Consider the following 20,590-nt stretch of genomic DNA (forward strand, 5'->3'; position numbering starts at 1 on the left):
TCTCTGCTTTTCTACGCCAAGTCCCTGTTTGTGAACTGCAAGACTTTATCGGAGAGGAACCATTGATTCCCTAGCTTCCCCACTGCACTACAAGGGAACGACTGTCATTGGGTATCTCTGACAGGGTATGTCCTGCTGTGCTCACTGGTCTTGTGGCTTCTTAAGGGCCAGCTCCTTTGTTAATAATTCACATTGACTAGAGCTGGGTGAAGGCTGATGGGGCATTCACTGAGGGGCTCACCAGTTAAACTCCACAGTTCAGAGAATCCTAGAAATGTAGGGCTGGGAGGGTCCTAGAAATATCATCCCATCCAGCACTATACTTAGACCGTCCCTGACAGCTCTTTGTCCAATGGGTTCTTAAAACCTCCAATCATGGGGATTCCACAACCTCCCTTTGAAGCCTATTCCAGAACTTAACTATCTTTATAGTGAGAAAGTTTTTCCGAATATCTAACTTAAATCTCCCTTGCTGCAGATTGTTGATACCTACTTCTCCTACGCCCAGTGCACATGGAGAACAGTTGAGCGGGTCCTTTTATAACAGTCCTTAACATATTTGAACATGGTTTGAACATATTTGAGGGTTGGCTAAGATAAAGAGGCCCTGGAGGAGAGAAAGCAGGTTACAGGGGTATGTGTGCAGCTTTCTTGGGGTGCCCAGGCTCTGAGTCACTTTGTTACCCATCCGGCGAGAGGAAGATTTTCTCAGGAGCTGATATCTAGTTGAGCATAACACCACCGGTCTGTTAGCCAGCCTACTAATCTCCACAGGGCTCTGCCAGCCCTTGCTCCGCTTTGCACGGTAACAGTAATGGCACTGCAGCCCCAAGCCCTCTGAAAGTGTCCCCCAGTAGCATCAGATTACTGTCACAGGACACTCACAGAAATTACCGGGGAATAGAATCTAAACAGCTTGATTGGTACAGCTCAGGATCAGATCTTTATAACCTCACAGCACTGAGACATATATATAGTGGAATAATCCTAAATTCGTTACCAAAGATTAAGATTTAAGAGGTAGTGAGTCAAGATCATGGAAACAGAACTGGTTACATATAAAATGAAAATCACAACATGCTTCTTAGAGTCTAAAATCAATTATTACGGCAGTTTTTCACCTAAAGCAATCTCCCAGCAGCATTAACCAACATGCCTGGGATCCAACGTTCCTGAGGAAAGAAAAGGGCTTTTTGCAGGCTGTTCCCAGATGTGCCCGTTACTTTGGGGTAGGTTCATTTATCAGGTTTATTCTTCTGGGGGAGGGGCTTCTGTAATTCTATTAACGTGCTGTGAAAGTCACTTGTGTGTTCACATGGAGCTCTGCTCATTCCTTCTGCAAGTCCACTCCCAATGGAGCTCTCCTGCAGGACCTCTATTCCCAGGGCTGGGTTCTTCCAGCCTTAGAACTGGATGAACATGTGCACACACACACTAGCAGAGCAAGTCTGAGAGGACCAGGTCAATCAGCACTCTCCAGCTGATCCCCATGTGTTCCTGTACTCAATGGGCTGGGTTACAGCACTTTCAAGCTGGTACCCTTATGTGCTCCTGGTCTCAATAGGCTGGATTGAGCTCCACTTTCAGCTGCTCCCTCCCCACCCATGTTCCCCAAGTTTAACACATCCCTATCACGCATTCACATTACAATTGTACTGGTAGTAACCCACTTGATGAGCAAACCCCACAGTATATTTTGGGGCACTACAGGGATCTTTAGCTTAGGTACAAGAAGCGTCGCTGCAGAGTAAATGGGGGAAGCTAAAATACAAAAGAGTAAAATTCAGAGAGAGAGAGAAAAGCAACCAGCTGAACCATAAAAGTCATTGATTGAATCATAGTGATAACCACACCAGGAGGGCTAAACAAACACAACAGTTACATTTTAAAGGTTAATACCTGAGGTAGGAAAGAAAACAGAGAGCGAGATGGATCTCACCCACTCCATGAGGCTTGAACTGGTCGGGGTTCCCAGGTGATGGTGGTAGCTCAGGGTCCTGAGTGCTGAGACAGGCAGAGCCCCCAGCACGATCAGTCAGTAGATGAAATCCTGGTGGAACTGATGCAGAGTTTGGGTCTATACATCAGAACCCTTACCTGGGCATAGGTAGCGGGTTTTGTAGAGAAAATACAATGGTTCAAGGGAGAACACTAGATTTGTTTATGGGTAAACTGATGGCTCAAGGGTTTTCTTCTTTGCCTTTGTTCCTGTCTTTCCTGAACAGCACATACCCTTCAATCCCTGACTCCAGCCATGCCTATTCCACCAGGTTTCTGTTATCCCTGCAGTGTCTGGTTTCACTTCCTGCAGCAGCAGCTCTAGTTCCTCCATTTTGTTGCCCAGCCTCCTTGCCTTGGTGTACAGGCATCTTAATTGCTGCTGCTTGGCTTCACCCACATTCCTCGCCCAGCTGGGTACAGTCATTCTGCTTCAAGCATCACCTTCCTGAATGGAGGAGGGGAGAATCCTCCGCTCCCCAAGCCAGACCTGGGCTCGCTGGTGCCTGTGGCTCTGAGACAACCGGAAACACTCCAGTGGACGGGCAGGCTGGGCTGGGGGAGGAGAGCCTGAGGCTGATCTCTCCCCGGCCAAGGCTGAGACCCAGAAAGACCCCATCCATGGGGGGGCAGGGGGCTGGTGCAACATCCCAGACCAGTTCTCAGCTCCCTGCCCCCTCGGGTAAGACCTCTGCCTGTGTAGCCTCAGACTCTGCTCAGCCCTCTCAGTTGCACCCTCCATGCCCCCCGCGCAGGACCCACCTTGGCACAGGGTCGTGTTCCCATTGGAGGGGACATAGCCGGCCCGGCACTCACACCAGTAGCTCCCATTGGTGTTGATACACATGATCTTGGGGCTGCAGATATCTGGGGTCTTGCGGCACTCGTCAATGTCTGGGAAGGGATAGCGGGGTGGGAGGGGTCACACACAGCAGGGCAGGGGGCTCACTGGGGGCGAATGACCACAGAGACACCCCCAACCCATTGCAGGGGCCGTGGTCTGTCGGTCTGTCTGCTCCATCTAACCCCCCACTCCATTCTATTCTCCTTTCTTCCCTGCTATGTGCAGTGCCCCAATCCCTGCAGCAAAACCCCTCCCACCCCATCCCAGACTGGGGACCAAATCTTATCCAGACCAGGACCCTGCGATGTCCCCCCTGCACCAGCCCTGACAGAGGGGGGTTAAGGGGGGGCCGATCAGCCAGTTAAGCTGCAAAGGGGCAGTGACTCAGGCTGCGCGCAGGGCGCTGGCTAGAAGGAAGCTCGCCTGGGAGGGGACAGGTGGGGCTTCTCTACAGCCCGAGGGCTGGGCCCAGTGGTGGGGGCCTGAGGCGAGGGGGGCTACGAAGCCTCGAGGGGGCTGGGAGCCCCGGAGGAAGGGTTTCGCCATTAGGCATAGGACGGAGGGGTCTGGCTTTGAAAGGCTCCCAGAATGGGGATCACAGCGTGACCTGGCCAGACGGCCGAGACACGGGCAGCCACGACCATGGAGCTGCAATGGTGGAAGAGAAGAAAGGGGGCGCTGAACTGGAGCTAGTCGCCAGAAGGGGGCGCCATGCTCAGTGTTACAGACCCCAGCCCCATGGGTCCCCTTCCCATTCGGGATACACCCAGCCCTGCCCCTCCCCTGGAGCACTAGGAGAAGGGTGCAGAGGAGGTGGGCTGTGCCCAGGGAAGTGCAGGGAATTGGGTGCTGTCCCTTTAATCTAGTTTGTTTGCCCTCTGGTGGCTCTCACGGGGTCTGTGGCAGAAGCCCCAGACCCCGACTTGCGCCAGTGCACCCACCTGTACTGACCTGGGCAACGGGAGTCCCAGGACCCAGGTGACTGATGTCCTGAGTATTCAGCAGTCAAAGGCTGGATTCACAGCTACACGGAGACCCTGCCGGGCCACTCTGGCAGTGTAATGGTCTCTGACAATCCCCACATCCTGTGCAGGGGCCTCCCCAGCCAGCCTGGAGCAGGTGTAAGGGCCCTTCATCCACCCTGCCGCCAGCCTGTTGTAGGGGGTGGTTCGGGGCATGGCCGTAGTACCCTGTGCTGGGGCTGTTCTCAGCACCCTGGGGCCAATCAGGGCAGATTGGGGGCCTGTCTAGAGCATCAGGCACTGGGGTTATTCTCTGCTCCCAGAGCCCATGGGGGCAGAGCGCACTGTGCTGTGTCTATGGACCATATATAAGGCTCCTTCCCAGGCTCAGGGGGGCCCTAGCAGCCCGGATGCTGTGTGCTGGGGACAGCGAGGGCCCCACCCATCTCCCTGGTGCTTCTCTGCAAACCTAGGGGTTTATTCCCAATCCAAACACCAAGCCAGGGGAGCTCCTGCCCCCACACTCTAGGGCAGCAGTTGAGGGTCACGGCTGATCACAGCCCCGGTGAGTGGATCGGGGGCCTTTGCTGCAGCTGGCAGCAGCCTCTGGTGCAGCACCAGGCCTGGAATGAGCCCAGGGGTGTGGGGGACTGAGCAGGGCGTAGTGGCAGCAAGGGGAGAGCTCACCCTGGCAGCTGTTCTCACTCGGGTGTGGGAACTTGGCTTTCCCAGACCTGGACTCGTATCCATCGATGCAGCTGCAGGAGTAATTCCCAGTCACATTGGTGCAGTTGGTGTTGGGTCCGCAGTTTACTCCACTGAGCCCCAGACACTCGTCAATATCTGCTTCCCAGTCTTTATTCAGGTCATGTACATTGGCCAAACTGGACAGTCTCTACGCAAAAGACTAAATGGACACAAATCTGACATCAGGAATTATAAGAGTCAAAAACCAATAGGAGAACACTTCAGTCTCCCTGGTCACTCAATAACAGTCCTAAAAGTGGCAATTCTTCAACCAAAAAACTTCAAAACAGACTCCAACGTGAATCTGCAAAACTAGAATTAATATGCAAACTGACACCATCAAATTAGGCCTGAATAAAGACTGGGAGTGGTTGGGTCATTACAAAACCCAATTTCCCCCATACTAATTTGCCCCTACTGTTACTCACACCTTCTTGTCAATTGTTTGAAAGGGGCCACTCTCATTACCACTACAAAAGTGATTTTTCCTCCCTTGGTATCCTATTGTTAATTGAATTGACTGGCCTCCCACTTGGTAAGGCAACTCCCAGCTTTTCATATGTTGTGTATTTATACCTGCTACTGTATTTTCCACTCCATGCATTTGGTGAAATGGGTTCTAGCCCACGAAAGCTTATGCCCAAATCAATTTGTTAGTCTCTAAGCTGCCACAAGGACTCCTCATTATTTTTTGCTGATACAGACTAACACGGCTGCCACTCTGAAACCTTTCCGGTTCTGAAGATCCTGGGTTTCCTTTCTGTTGGTAAACCGTATGGTCAACTGCTTGACCACACTTTGGTTCGTTATGCAGTATGCCCAAGAGACCAAATAACCAATATCGGTCTGGTTTATTGCTAATACTCAGTAACAGCATATTAACAAAGGTTCAATACAACTCCAATTTTCAGGAATATCTCCTGCAGCAGTGCTGAATTCACCTTACAAAGAAGGCTTGTGTCCAGAGTCACACCCCTAAAGCTGTCCTTTTTATACCCAACCTGTTTACAAGGAAAGAGGTACTGTATGCAGCCTGTGAGGCTATTCTTAACCAATCATCTTTCTACCTTGTTTTTCCTGGTACCACACGGTACCCCTTAGCTCTTTGTTCTGGACTCAGGAATTCAAGGTACCAAGAGCGTGATGCACCTCCTAGGCTTGTCCCATATATATTGTCCTTATCTTTGGGACATTCCAATGAGAGTAACTCCCTGCCTGTTTCTACAGTAGAACACCCCATATGTGCTGATCCTGAAAGTTTTCCTGGCTAATGCAAGGTGTTATGGGATACTTAGCACAGGTGAACAAGATTATAGGAAGATACAGGCTACCATTCCAGGCCATGTAACTGCTAGAGGTGTATATACAAGGGATGTTATATGTGTTGTTAGAGAGCTTATTCCTTCACTCTCCCACTTCCCTGGTCCTTCTCGCATGAACAGAGAGCAACAATACCCGAAGTCCGAAGGTGCAAACAATTCTGTGTTTATTGGGGTGAACTTCCAGCAAGCTTAAATTCAAGTTCATTTTTCCTTATTTTCGAATCCAAACTTAGTTCCTGTTTGCCTTTAATTTATATAGTAATATTCACAGAATCAGAGAGAGACCTTGCAAATAAACATACAAAACAATACAGAAGCGAGGATTTCACAACTACATCTATACAGACATAAGGATTCTCCAGCTGTCTATTAATAAGTAAGTTCTTACCAGACAGAAAACTATCAAACTAAATTTCCGGTCATATCTTCTCGGCTCTTCCCTTTCTCTGGCGGTAATAAACCGGATCACCTCCTAACAGCCCCTGGTTGCCTTATTTCAATATGACTAAACAGGGCCTCAGACTGTCCCAGTGAGAGAAGGCCCTTATATAGATAGACAATGATTTTAATTCTTTCTTTTATACCTCTGTAAGTAGCTAAGGGATAAGAATACACCTGCATTCTTAAAGTATAGGCCTTTGCAGACAGGCTTGAATATCTATATCGTAACGTGTTAAGCACATACTATCCATATTAATATATGTAATTTGAATCATACCTATTGATCATGCAATATATTAGCCCAGCATATATAGGTGCACACTTCAGAAATAGATTTAACCAGACTGATCCATAGTTATTCCCTGGGACTCAGTAGCTGTGAAAGTGGTGAAAAGCCATCTGGGACCCTCCACGCCTGGTCTGATAGCGAGCTCATCTCAGCCAGTCCCAGGAATCTGGCCCAGTAAATCTAAGGGTGTTTCAGAGAATCTGCCTTGAGTCTCAGTTAGTGCAACGTGAGCATTGGAGGGAGCAGAGGAAATTGCACATTACACCAATGTAGCATATGCCTAGGTGTAAACTCTAGCTCGAGGAGACATACCCAGCTGGCATCTGACCCAGCTGGCATGCCAAAAATTGATGTGTGGCTGCGGTTGACCAAGTAACCTGCCCGACTACGATCCCGCCCAAAACCACAGGTATGGACTCAGGGCAGCCAGTCCCTCCTGCCTCCACGGTGACACACATATTTCTAGCAAGATGAGAGCTAGCGCACTATGTCGCCTCAAGCTGGAACATTCACCTTCCAGCCCGGTGCAGACAGACCCGTAGGCCCGCCGGACTCTCCTAGCCCCACCCAAGTTCAGCCCACGGACTTTGTTCCACTCACCCAGTGGATACACATCACCTCAGTGGCTCAGATGCTATCAGGGCAGTAGGTCAAATTCTGAGGATTTTGAGCTTTGCAGCCTCCTAATCTTCGATAATTTAGACAGGAAGCCAAGTTGACTCATGTCCTGTTACATTATATCGTATCAACCAACAGTACTACACACAGGAAAGCACCGTCTTCTCAGCATGCCCTGCTCTCCTCCCTTCTGACCTACCACTCCTCCCAGCCCCAAAAGCATTTACCTTGCTGAGTACCTGATACCCTATGGGGGAAAATGACCACAGTGCAGAGGGCCTAGCACCACTTCACAGAATCACTGAAATGTGGACTTGAAGGGACCTCAGAAGGTCAAACAATCATCACCGTGTGCTGAGGCAGGACCAAGTGCACCTAGACCATCCCTGGCAGGTCTTTGTCCAGCCTGTTCTTAAACCCCCCAATAACAGGGATTCCACAGCCTCCCTAGGTCACCTGTTCCTGTGCTGAACCATCCTTAGACTTAGAAAGTTTTTCCTAATATCTAACCTAAATCTCCCTGGCTGCTCATTAAGCCAATTCCTTCTTGTCCTACCCTTGGTGGACATGGGCACCAATTGATCACAGTCCTCTTTATAACGACCTTTGCATATTTGCAGATTATTATCATGTCCTCCATCAGCCGTCTCGCCTCTGGACAAAACATGCTCAGTTCTTTCAACCTTTTCTCACAGGTCATGTTTTCTAAACCTCTGATCATTTCTGTTGCTCTCCTCTGACTCTGTACAATTTGTCCTCATCCTTCTTGAAGCGCAGCACCCAAACCTGGACACGGTTCTCCTGCGCTGAGTAGAGGAGAACAGTCACTTGACATTTGCCTTTTTTCAATAGCATCGCACTGCAGACTCACATTTCATTTGTGGTCCACCAGAAAACTTATACCCTTTTCTGCAGTGTGGCTGCCGAGCCAGTGAGTCCCCATCCCTCCCCTGCAAGTAATGACTTCCAATTAGCTTTGCACCCTCCTTGTGGTAGTTTCATCTAGTTCATATTTCCTTAGTTTGAGTAGGAAATGTCATGTGGGACTGTGTTGAAAGGCTTACTAAATTCAAGATACATCATGTCAACCTCTTCCCCCACAATCCACTAGACGTGGTACCCAATCAAAGAAGGATATAATGTTTGTTTGTCAGGTCTTGATCTCAGGGCCGGCTCTAGGTTTTTTGCCGCCCCAAGCAAAAAATTTTTGGCTGCTCTCCATCCCAGCCCTGGGCTCCCCCCCGCACCCCGCTGCTGCCCCAGCCCTGGGCTCCGCCCCACATCCCTCTGCTGCCCCAGCGCTGGGCTTCCCCCTGTCCCCCCCCACCAGTGCCCTCCTCCCACCTCTCTGCCGCCCCAGCCCTGGGCTCCCCCTGGCCCCGCCACCAGTGCCCCCCCACACCTCCTGCCGCCCCAGCCCTGGGCTCTCCTCTCTGCCCACCTGCACCCTCCTTCCGCCGCAGCGCTGGGTCACTGGTAACTCGCTCCCAAGGGGGGTCATTCAGCAGGAATTTTGGATGTGCACAAAACACAGACAGGATTGGGTCCCATATGGTTACAGAACATACATAAGAACATAAGAAAGGCCGCACTGGTCAGACCAAAGGTCCATCTAGCCCAGTATCTGTCCACCGACAGTGGCCAATGCCAGGTGCCCCTGAGGGAGTGAATCTAACAGGCAATGATCAAGTGATCTCTCTCCTGCCATCCATCTCCATCCTCTGACGAACAGAGGCTAGGGACACCATTCTTATCCATCCTGGCTAATAGCCATTTATGGACTTAGCCACCATGAATTTATCCAGTCCCCTTTTAAACATTGTTATAGTCCTAGCCTTCACAACCTCCTCAGGTAAGGAGTTCCACAAGTTGACTGTGCGCCATGTGAAGAAGAACTTCCTTTTATTTGTTTTAAACCTGCTGCCTATTAATTTCATTTGGTGACCCCTAGTTCTTGTATTATGGGAATAAGTAAATAACTTTTCCTTATCCACTTTCTCAACATCACTCATCACTATTTGGGGGGAGGGATAGCTCAGTGGTTTGAGCATTGGCGTGCTAAACCCAGGGTTGTGAGTTCAATCCTTGAGGAGGCCACTTAGGATCTGGGGCAAAAATTGGTCCTGCTAGTGAAGGCAGGGGGCTGGACTTGATGACCTTTGAAGGTCCCTTCCAGTTCTAGGAGATTGGTATATCTCCAGTTGTTATTATTATTATTTATTATTACACAATTGCAATGAATCTTACAAGATATGCCCCAGTATCAGTAGAAAAGTTATGATTTGCTAAGTATGATAATCTTGTTTATATGTATGTATCGTCTTTGCATTGTGAGTTATAAATGTGTGATATATCTGTGCTGTGTTTCTGGGTGGCACCCCCAGACAGATTGGCATCAGCACTATCTAGTCTGTTTGATGGCCCATCAGGGGTAATCAGCTATACCAGCATTTCTCAAACTGGGGTTTGCAAGGGCATTCCAGAGGGTCTGCAGGCCCCGCTGGCCAAGTCCTCCACCTCCCTCCCAGTGCCTTCTGCATGCGGTTTAGCGGCTTGCAGGAAGCGCTGGGAGGGCGAGGGAGAGTGAGGGGCTGGGTGGGGGGGGGCGGGGGGGGGGGGCAAGAGAGAGGCAGGGAAGAGGAGGAGCAGGGGTGGAGCTGGGGCAGGAAGAGGTGGGGAGGGGTCTTGGGGAAATGGATGGAATGGGTGTGGGGCCTAGGGCTGAGCCAGGGGCTTGGGGGTCTGCGAAAAATTTTAAATTAAAATGAGCAGGGGCGGCTCTAGCTTTTTTGCCACCCCAAGCATGGGAGGCAGGCTGCCTGTGGAGGTCCGAAGGTCCCGTTGCTTCGGGGTACCCACTGCCGAATTGCCGCTGAATCCACGGGACTGGCAGACCTCCCACAGGTGTGCCGCCAAAGGCTGCCTGACTGCCGCCTCACAGGGACCACCAAGCCGCCCCTGTGGCTTGCCGCCCAGGCACCCGCTACAGCGCTGATTCCTGAGCCACCATTGAAAATGAGGTCCTCAGGTCACTAACATTTGAGAAATGCTGAACTCTACAATGAACACATTGAGAGAAGCCAGGGGCTATGCCTATGAGTCAGCAGGACATGTAGGGACTATGCCCATGTGCTGTGAGCTTGTGTTTGGGACACAGGAAGTACAAGCCACATGGGAAAGGATATAAAAAGGCAGCTGCATCACCTCCATTTTGCCTTCAATCTTGCTTCTCACATCTGGAGTAATTTCTCTGCAAACTGAAGCTTTAAACAAAGGTCTGATAGACACAGCTAAGCTGTAGGTATGTTCCAGAGGGACTTTACAAGCCAGCAAACTCACCAAGACTGCTAAGAACCTGATATATGGACCTTGAAGCCATATGTATCGGATTGCTTTGATCATTTAACAGCTCTCTTCTCTTTCTTTCTTTTCATTTATAATACAACCTTTAGTTTTAGATACAAAGCAGGGGTCGGCAATCTTTCAGAAGTGGTATGCCAAATCTTCATTTATTCAGTCTAATTTAAGGTTTCGTGTGCCAGTAATACATTTTAACATTTTTAGAGGGTCTCTCTCTATAAGTCTAGAAGTATCTGAGGCTGGCAGCAGGCTGAGCAGGCCTGGGAGCCGAGATCTCAGCTAGCAAGGGGCCTGTGGCCCGAACCCCAGACAGTCAGTGGGCTGAGCGGGCTGGCGGACAGGACCCCAGACCGGCAGCGGGCTGAGCGGCTCAGCCGCTGGCTCCTGCCAGCCGGGGTCTTGGCCGCTGGCCCCGCCAGACTGCTTCTGGCAGGGGTTCCGCTCACCCAGACCGGCAGCGGGCTGAGTGGGGCCAGCGGCCAGAATCCCTGGCAGCAACATCCCAGTAAAATTGGCTCGCGTGTCGCCTTTGGCACGAGACGCAGGTTGCCATCCCCTGTACTAAAGGACTGGCTGGCAGTGTGTATTTTGGGTAAGATCCAAACTAATATTGCCTTGGCAATGTGGCTGCCCCTTTGGGAATCAGAAGACCATTTTGTTAAGTGACTAGAGTTTTAAGTAACTTCTCACTTTACTGGACCTCTCTGCTGATTGGGAGCCAGAGACTGGAATGCAATCAAGGGGGCTGTGTGAGTTCTTTTTTTCAGCTTCTCGATAACCAGTGTGGGGGATCCAAGGCACAGACTGACTGGTTGGTGATTCTAACTACAGTGTTAACCACCAGTTCTGGGGGAATCTGCTCTCCTTTTTGCAGCCTGCCCTGACCTTGGCATTGTCAGTGTGGGCTACTCTAGGCACCTCAGATCACAACCCCAGCCCTGCCCCCTTGACCCTGACCCATCCTGTAGGCCACAGATTATACCCCGAGGTTCCGACTCAGCGTTCATTCAGCAAAATTCCCACTGATTTTGCTCAAATCAGGAGCTCAGAGTTCAGCCCTTTGATCTGAGTCTGACAATGAGATACCTCCACTCCGCTGAGACCCATAAGGAGTGCGGCTGGAGAGATGGTCACAGCTGCAGATGGTGTGAGTGCTGTTCGTGTGGAGAATGGTGCAGCCATCCTCAGCCCAGGTGCCTTTCCCAGCGATGAATTTCCAGTGAACGAGCGAGTCTCTTCCTCCTTTCTTTGCCTGGAAAGAAAAACACCCCATCATCATCCTCACTGATCATGGGGAGAACACTGTTTCTTTTGTCACACATCTCTAATAGACCATCATAAACCTGAAATCACCAACGGCTTCATGGCTCTCATTGTGCTGCACGTAACAGTCATTTGGGACTTCCACTGGCAGTGGAAATACAAGGAGATCCTTCAGTCTCCAATAGCACAAGCCCACGATCCCAGAGCTAAAGTAGTAATTCCCTTAACTCTGAGCACTGTAGGGTCTATGATACACAATTTGAGCCATTAAAAGTGCATTCTCCACACACACACCTACAAATACCTATGACATGCACTTGGTAGTGAGTTCATCACTTTATCAAAGAAGGCTGGGGTTTGGTGTCTAGCTACAGGGCGAGTGCCTATGAAGCACCAGGATGGTACCTTCTGTCGCTGCTCTGGTGACCGTGTCGCAGTGAATGTCCATTGCCTGCTCCTGAGCTCTCAGCGTGAAGACCTTATCACAGGGACCTGCAGCCAGCTCAACATGGAGCGTCTCGATAGCTGGGGAGGGAAATGGCAAAGCCTCTTGCTGCAAGGGCAAGGCAGGTTTGGAGCTCCACTCTCTCTGAATCCCACCAGCCCCTCCCCCTTTCTCCTCACCTCCATTTCTCTGTGTTTCCCTGAGCCCCTCTGGCTGACCTATGATCCATCATCACTTTGTCCCCATGAAAATGCCACTGTGCCAAGAGGCAGAAGGCAACTGTGCCTCCCCAAACAGCCTGGCTTGGCCCCACCCATGCTCCGCCCTCAGGCCTCCTCCTGCCTGCTTCCAGTTCCCTTCCCGCCTTTCCGTGGCTGAGAAGCTGGGGCAGGCAGGCTGGGGCTGGTGCTCACAAGGGGCCGCATCACACCGCCTGCTCATCCACCCAGCACTGGGGTTGGCTTGAGGATGATCCAGCTGACCTGTGTTCCAGGGCTCGGGGCGCTTCCGCTGCGCTGCCCGCCTAGCACTCCAGGGCTGGGGTAGCGCAGGGTGGAGGGATGGGTTTCTCTGGGCTCCAGCGGAAGAGATGGGGTGGAAGAGGAGGGGTGGGGCCATGGGCAGAGAAGGAGGGGCCGGGGGCTATTCTCTCCTGATGGCTAGCCTCTCAATGGCTCGTTCACCTGCCACCCAGGGCTGGGTTATAAAACCTGAGAGAGGGGCAGCGAGGATGCAGTGGTGTTCTGTATTGAGTTCCAGTGAACGCAGCGAGTCTCTTCCTCCTCTTTCTTTGCCTGGAAAGAAAAACACCCCATCATCATCCTCACTGGATCATGGGGAGAACACTGTTTCTTTTGTCACACATCTCTAATAGACCATCATAAACCTGAAATCACCAACGGCTTCATGGCTCTCATTGTGCTGCACGTAACAGTCATTTGGGACTTCCCACTGGCAGTGGAAATACAAGTGAGATCCTTCAGCTCCAATAGCACAAGCCCACGATCCCAGAGCTAAAGTAGTAATTCCCTTAACTCTGAGCACTGTAGGGTCTATGACACACAATTTGAGCCATTAAAAGGCATTCACACACACACCCACAAATACCCACATGCACTCTAGTGAGTTCATCACTTTATCAAAGAAGGCACCATCTCATGCTGTTTCCCTGAACTCTGCTATCTATGGGGCAGTCCCCAAACTGTGGGGTGCACCACCCTAGGGGGACATAGAGGAACCTTCTGAGGGACACGACAAGTCCTGGGTCAGCCTCAAAGGGGGGCGGAGAGAGAGCACCACCCAGCCCCTACCCACTCTGAGCTCTGCTCTGGTCCCACCAGTAGCCGCATCCCCGACTTCCAGCCCCAGGCCTGGCACCATCCCCAACCTCAGCATGGCTCCACTCCCAGCCCTAGCCCCTTTGCAGCTCCACTCCCGGCACAGGGCCCAGCTGGGGGGTAGCGGGGGGAGAGCTGGGAGCAGAGCCACACCTGGCCATGGGTTCGGCTGATGGCCCCCACTGCAGCTCGGCTGCTTCTCCACTCCCACCCCCAGCCTCGGCCCCCAGCCATGGCTATGGCCCTGCTCCCAGGCCCAGACCCAAACCAGTACTTTCCCCTGCCCCTGAGCCGTGGCCCTGCTCCCAGCCCCGTTTCAGAGGGAGGGGCCTGGATAGCCATAAGCAGGGGGGGCGCGACCCTCAAAAGTTTGGGAACCACTGCTATAGGGAGTTGCCTTCCAGTTGTTCCTGCTCTAAGGGATGAGCCAGGCACAGTTGTTACTCTAGAGCATTTTACATGATGAGTCATAACCCAGTCGGGCCTGGTGTGAACCCTATGTAACGTCCTCCACCAAAACAGCCCCCGTGTCAGGACTGAAGAAGCTCCCTCTCTTTCTCAGATAACTGTTTCTCAGTCCAGAAAGGCAACAGAACTCAAATGCCCTGCACGAGATGCACCTTTTAAGTGACCAGCTGGAGCCCCGGACACAGAGCAAAGTAAAAGGATCGACACTCACCTGTCTATGGCGCAGGGTGAAGTTCACAGGTTTGGAGATGTTCATGAGGCTCCCGTTGCCAACAGCCCCACTCACCACCCTGGAATTCAGGTGACAATTCCTCAATTTCTCATCAGCCGTTAGATCTCCCTCGTTGAGAAATCTCTTGTTAATGATGGAGCCCAGGGTGGAGTAAGAAATAAAAGCAACAGCCCAGGAATCTGAAAACATGAAATGATGCCTCATCATAGAGACAGGGACACTGAGACAAAGAAAGAGCAAGCCAGGTGCCAAAGGTCACAGCGAGTCTGGGGCAGAGCTGGGAAAAGAACCCAGGAGTCCTGGCTGGCAGTTTGAGCTTTAACCACTGGAGTATGTTGCCTCCTCCCTCTTCTTCCACAGAAGCCCTTCTGTGCTGGAAAAATCCAGAGTGCTCTATGCGAGTGTGATTCTTGAAGTGCACTAACATACATTAAAGCACACTAGGGAACCTTTAGTGCACACTAGTAGGGTCTATGCAGACCGATTAATGCACAGTATGGTAGTGCTCTTTAGAAATCATACCCCACACTGCACATTATCCAGCTAGGTAGACAGTTGTAGGTGAAAGGCACTGAGGTGAAGCCATAGTTTTTCTTGGTTAGAGAGGCAGAGGGGTTGGCTAGTGAGGAGTTTTCCCTGGTGATAAAGAATTAAGAACCAGTCCCAGTCAGGTCCTACTGGCCTGCAAATTGGAGTAAAACTGTTAAATATTATCCTGGTTCCATTCCCGGAAGACATGTACGTCAACCGGGGGCCTAGCTGGGCTCATCATCAGGACATCATGTGTTGGGTCAATGGATCTCTGATCTTTCCATTCTCTGGACCAATTCACATGCCTGTCAAAGCTTCTCTCTTCTCCATGCCCCTCCCCCCATTGCTTGGTTTTCATGCTGAGAGCCAACCAGGAATGAAGGGCTCTGAGAGCTCAACGGCCTGAGAAACACTGGCTCAGCCAACAAGGTCCACACTAGTGTCAGGATAACAGAGGCGAGCGAACCAGCCTGGGGCGAGGGGAAGGGGAGAACTAGGGCTGGGGTTTGGTGTCTAGCTACAGGGGCGAGTGCCTATGAAGCACCAGGATGGTACCTTCTGTCGCTGCTCTGGTGACCGTATCGCAGTGAATGTCCATTGCCTGCTCCTGAGCTCTCAGCGTGAAGACCTTATCACAGGGACCTGCAGCCAGCTCAACATGGAGCGTCTCGATAGCTGGGGAGGGAAATGGCAAAGCCTCTTGCTGCAAGGGCAAGGCAGGTTTGGAGCTCCACTCTCTCTGAATCCCACCAGCCCCTCCCCCTTTCTCCTCACCTCCATTTCTCTGTGTTTCCCTGAGCCCCTCTGGCTGACCTATGATCCATCATCACTTTGTCCCCATGAAAATGCCACTGTGCCAAGAGGCAGAAGGCAACTGTGCCTCCCCAAACAGCCTGGCTTGGCCCCACCCATGCTCCGCCCTCAGGCCTCCTCTTGCCTGCTTCCAGTTCCCTTCCCGCCTTTCCGTGGCTGAGAAGCTGGGGCAGGCAGGCTGGGGCTGGTGCTCACAAGGGGCCGCATCACACCGCCTGCTCATCCACCCAGCACTGGGGTTGGCTTGAGGATGATCCAGCTGACCTGTGTTCCAGGGCTCGGGGCGCTTCCGCTGCGCTGCCCGCCTAGCACTCCAGGGCTGGGGTAGCGCAGGGTGGAGGGATGGGTTTCTCTGGGCTCCAGCGGAAGAGATGGGGTGGAAGAGGAGGGGTGGGGCCATGGGCAGAGAAGGAGGGGCCGGGGGCTATTCTCTCCTGATGGCTAGCCTCTCAATGGCTCGTTCACCTGCCACCCAGGGCTGGGTTATAAAACCTGAGAGAGGGGCAGCGAGGATGCAGTGGTGTTCTGTATTGAGAACAGTATAACCCCCTAACTCACAGCCACCACAAAGCAATATGGGAGCCTTCCATCCTCCTCACCCATAGATTCTGTTGTCACAGTCTGGGAACGTATTCTTCGGAGACCTCAAAGCAGCTGTCAGTGCAGCCAATTCCACACTCTGCAGGAGGAACGTCACGGCAGAGGCCACCTCCCCCTCGTTCTCCTTCCCACCAGCACTGAGGATGGAGCTATTCAGGAAGGAACCAAAGGGACGAGCAACATCCTGGGATTGTGAAAGAAAACACCCTGAGAAGGAGGGAGGATTTCAGTGGTTCATGAGCCACATTATTCAGACTCCCAGGGGAACAATGACCCTCTTAGGGACATACGGGTTCATAGTGACCTTCCCCACTCGGAGGGACTGCAGCATTCTCGAAGAGGGAGCCCTTTGCAGAGCGGGTGAGTCTACTGCAGCTTGCTCAGGACTCCACAGTAAGCTGAAGCCAGGGTCGGGCTAACACCCTGTGTCATTCACTCCTCATCCCTGGTCCCTTCAGTGTAGGTGGCAGAGAACATTGCAGCAAACCAGCAGGCATCTAGGTCCTCTCCGTGTTGCCCCCGGAAGCAATTTGGATCTTCCTAGGACCATTAGGGACAGAACCCAGATCCCCTGCCACTTCAGCTAGAGAGCATGCACATGCGCGCACACACCCCTGTTCTGAAAAGCAGCTACAGTTCCCCCCAAAGTGAGACTGCTATTCCTGTGCTCAGGGCATTTGCCCATAGAGCGCCAACACCCGTAGGGGCAGAACCTCTGACCTGCAGCGATACTGCTCTGTCCCCTGCACACATGGTCTCCAAATTCACCAAGGTTGAATTCACAAAGGAGCAAAATTCACTGTTGCTGCCCTGCAGAGCAAACAGAGGAAATGGGTTATTTCAGCAAGCATGGAAACGCCACCCAAAATTAAGGTCAATGGTTCCATAGAGTGATCTTGCTTTGACCTATGGCTGGCTGGCCGTCCCACTGGAATGCCCACAGATTAAGACATGTGAAGGCTCAGTGTGGTGAAGCCCACAGACACGCTGATATTTCACATAGTATTGAAGCTTTCATGCATATTAATGAATTTCTCCTTCCCTTCCTCATGGGGATTTGTAAGGATTATTTTGCTCCTTCTACAAATGGGGAACCGATGCATAGAGTGACTGAGCAAATTGCCCAAAGTCACACAGTGAGTCTGGGGCAGAGATGGGAACCGGATTCTGACTTCCTGTATCTCTGGCTGATGCCTTAACTGCAGAACTCTGATGTACAGTGGGGGTGTCATACACCATGATACGGTCGAGTTTTCAAAAGCACTTTGTGTTGGACTGATTCTGCTCCCACTGAAGTCAATGGTAAACCCTGGATAGACAGAGAATCCTCAGGCTCAAAGGCTCAAAGTTTTCTGTGTGCTCTTTGTGAAAACCCTCAAAAACCCAAATAAACCCCTTCCATGTACCTGCAGAAAGACATCTTTGCACCTCTTCAACTGCTCTTTTATCTGTGGAGTCTCAGTCTGACATTGAAAGGTAACATCTAGCAACAGAAAGAGAGGCAGGACAATTACATCAGGTCAACATCTGCAGGGCTAAAGTTTTCAAAAGTATCTCATGATTTGAGACCCCTTAAAAGGGCCCTGATTTTCAAACATGCTGAGCGGTCACCCTCTGACAATCAGCCCCCTTTAAGGTCTCAGGTTAGGCAACCAAAATCACAAGGCAATTTTGAAAATCTTGGCCTAAGTGACACCCCTAAGGCCACACACACAGGGACTCTAGGACAGAGCTGGGAACAGAAGCTTGATCACTTGAGTCCTAGCCTAGCATTTTAGCCACAAGGGGCGTCCTTTCTTCCTAGCACAATACAAAGTTGATGATCTACTGAAACCCAGCAGGTGTTTTCTCCCTTTAACGCCATTGATCCCTTAAGCCCTGTCTATCTGACAACTTTCAACTGAGTCTGTAATCAGTTAGCAATACATTCGGCCCTGAAAGCCTGGTGTGTGTCCACACATCATCACCTGGTTAATACTCACTTAAGCTTTGTCTGTGTATCTCATTGATCAGTGTGTGTTATGTGTCCTCTAGGAGCTGGTCCACCACAGGTCTGGTTCTGCTACAGCTCCTAGCTATGGGAGTTCGTCTCTTGGCTCAAACAGTGGGGGTCATGCAGTTAAAGGTCTTGGGTTTGATCCATGGTGATAACCAAGCTGACTGTTGTTACATCTGTACTCAAGAAGTTTCCCTTCTCAGGAAATGTTCTAACCCTGCTATTGTACTTCTAAAAGGCCTGAGTCTCATCAAGGTATGTCTACACTAGAAACGCTAAAGTGGCGCAGCTGCAGCTGTGCCACTGTAGTGTAGACGCTGACTACAGTGAGTCAGCCACATCACTGACTACAGTGAGGGTCCAGCCACTGTGGGCACATTCTCCACAACCCTCCCGGCCAGGAGTAAAATCCATGCAGGTGGCTGAACAGCTGCAGTTTGCCAAGGTGGGAGGGGGCCATCGTTCACCTGGGCTGAAGGTCCAAGCTCACGTGTGGGCTGCATTGGGAAGGCCCATGGCAGCTTACAACCAAGGCATTGCCCCTGCCCTGGGGACAAGACTTACCTGTTACCAGGGGTGTTGTGGGGAACAATCCAGTGCTCGCTGACATGGAACAGGATAGAGAGACCCTGCCAGGACTCCCTAAGGGAAAGTCCAGCTGTCAGAAGGGGGAACCCTCAAGCACACAATGGTGGCAGATCCCAGGGAATGCCATGAGGTCCTATTTAGAACTGGCCTTTCAGAGCTGGGTAACCTGGACTACGGTGCATGTGGCAGTGGGGGTGGGGCTTATGGAGGCAGAGTCCCGTGATGCAGGCACGTCCTATGCAGAAAGCATGTGGGAGCTGTCTGAAGGGACTATCTGGCAGCCTGACATGGGCCATGCTAACTCCTCATCCTGGTGTATATGTACTAACTCCTCTCCATTTCCATCTCATTGTCCAGTCTTGGTGAGGCAGGCCAGGATGGAAACCAGCAAATGCAGGCCGTGAGCACCTCAGCAGCAGCATGGACTCCGAAGGGTCACTCCTGGAGAAATGGTATGAGGCCAGGACACCAGGGGAGTGGGACTAAACTGTTATAAGTGTCTGGGAGGTGGGGAAGGGTCATGATATAACATTAAGTTTATCACAAGAGCCCCTATGTCCCTGCTGTACTGGGTCAGCCCTGAGTCTTACTGTACTCATGTCTTGGGCATGTCTTGTACTCCAGGACATTTGCTGTCTGGTCTCTGAAGGGACTAGTTACTAAGGTACTTGCTCAAGGCACACTGCTTTCATGAGCAGAACGTGTCCTGTAGCTGGGAGCCAACAAGCCCATGGAATGAGGGAGCAGTCGAACGAAGATCCTAAATGAGAGTGGACTCCAACAAAGCTGCTCCCTGCCCAAAGTGAATGTTACTGAACTAGTGTCACTTCCTGCAAGCTCGGTGTCCTAGAGGACTTTCCTTCACTAGAAACAGGCTGATGTTCCTTTTGAATCAGAAGCTCTCTGGGGCTATATAGTGCACACTAAAATAGTGCCCTCATGTATAGGTAACATGTGACCCTAAGGCCTGGTCTGTGTACAGATCTTGTACTGGGGCAATTAGGACAGTGAGGGGTGTGACTTGTTAGCACTGTAGTCCCCAGTACCACCCCTAGAGTGGATGTAGTTCTACATCTTTATACCAGTAGAGTTTATTCACCTTCTCATATAGGAATCGCTATCCCAGGACTAGCATTCCTATACCAGCATAACTGCCTCAACACTAGGGTGCATCACTTTAACTGTACTGGTATAGCCGATGGCTCAACCCTTTGATTCGATGCCTTGGCTTCTGACTCTGGAAACATGGTCTTCAGCTTCTGTAATCTTGACATAACTCGATCATGGCATGTGACATTACAGCAGGACCTGCTGTTTATAAATGTAGTACCTTCCCCCGCCTATAGTCTGTCATCATTCCTGACTCTCTCTCTCTCTCTCTCTCTCTCTCTCTCTGCAGGATCTCTGTGAGGCTCTTGCTGTGGGAAAGAGCAGCCTGGAGAACAGTTGAAGCTTTTAAACTTGTAGATTTCCCCAATAGCCATTTTAGACATGTTCTTAGTGTCCAGACTGAGAAATAAAATGTCCTTTTGTATCAATAGTGAGTTGCGTTCTCTGCTTCCAGAAGAGACCATGTCAATGGCCTGACAGGTGCCCCAGTGCCACATTAACCCTTCTGAAAAGTGCATTTCCCATCTACTCTTCCTTCCCAACAGAAGTGGCTTGGATGGAATGAACCCTTCATTGCCTTTGAGGAGCGATTAATAAGACTGGGACTTTTCCTGAAAAGAGACAAC

General features: G+C 51.2%; 1 protein-coding gene and 2 long non-coding RNA genes across 3 annotated transcripts; 1 reads left to right on the forward strand and 2 right to left on the reverse strand.

Moving 5' to 3' along the window:
* Window positions 1-12,263: 12,263 nt before the first annotated feature.
* On the reverse strand, window positions 12,264-16,273 carry LOC120394731 (adhesion G protein-coupled receptor E3-like). Its single transcript, XM_039518931.1, has 5 exons — window positions 16,270-16,273; window positions 15,413-15,532; window positions 14,306-14,505; window positions 13,000-13,083; window positions 12,264-12,369 (listed from the first exon to the last, which is right to left on the reverse strand). The coding sequence occupies exons 1-5, from the start codon at window positions 16,271-16,273 to the stop codon at window positions 12,310-12,312; spliced, it is 468 nt and encodes a 155-aa protein (XP_039374865.1). The 3' UTR covers window positions 12,264-12,309.
* Window positions 16,274-16,310: 37 nt separating this feature from the next.
* LOC120394734 lies at window positions 16,311-17,753 on the reverse strand. Its single transcript, XR_005592391.1, has 3 exons — window positions 17,677-17,753; window positions 16,991-17,080; window positions 16,311-16,454 (listed from the first exon to the last, which is right to left on the reverse strand). It is a non-coding gene; the product is annotated as an uncharacterized LOC120394734 (long non-coding RNA).
* Window positions 17,754-18,491: 738 nt separating this feature from the next.
* Window positions 18,492-20,348, forward strand: LOC120394721. Its single transcript, XR_005592382.1, has 3 exons — window positions 18,492-18,521; window positions 19,212-19,306; window positions 20,254-20,348. It is a non-coding gene; the product is annotated as an uncharacterized LOC120394721 (long non-coding RNA).
* Window positions 20,349-20,590: the final 242 nt, after the last annotated feature.

The sequence above is a fragment of the Mauremys reevesii genome, unplaced genomic scaffold (genome assembly GCF_016161935.1).
Source record: "Mauremys reevesii isolate NIE-2019 unplaced genomic scaffold, ASM1616193v1 Contig76, whole genome shotgun sequence".
NCBI lineage: Eukaryota > Metazoa > Chordata > Testudines > Geoemydidae > Mauremys > Mauremys reevesii.

Excerpts from the sequence above, each read along its gene's own strand:
- LOC120394731 (XM_039518931.1), bottom strand. Across the intron at positions 14,506-15,412 it reads CACCAGAGCAGCGACAGAAG|ATTCCTGGGCTGTTGCTTTT; the intron begins GTACCATCCTGG and ends TCATGTTTTCAG. Across the intron at positions 13,084-14,305 it reads TCACCCTGCGCCATAGACAG|GCAAAGAAAGAGGAGGAAGA; the intron begins GTGAGTGTCGAT and ends TTTTCTTTCCAG.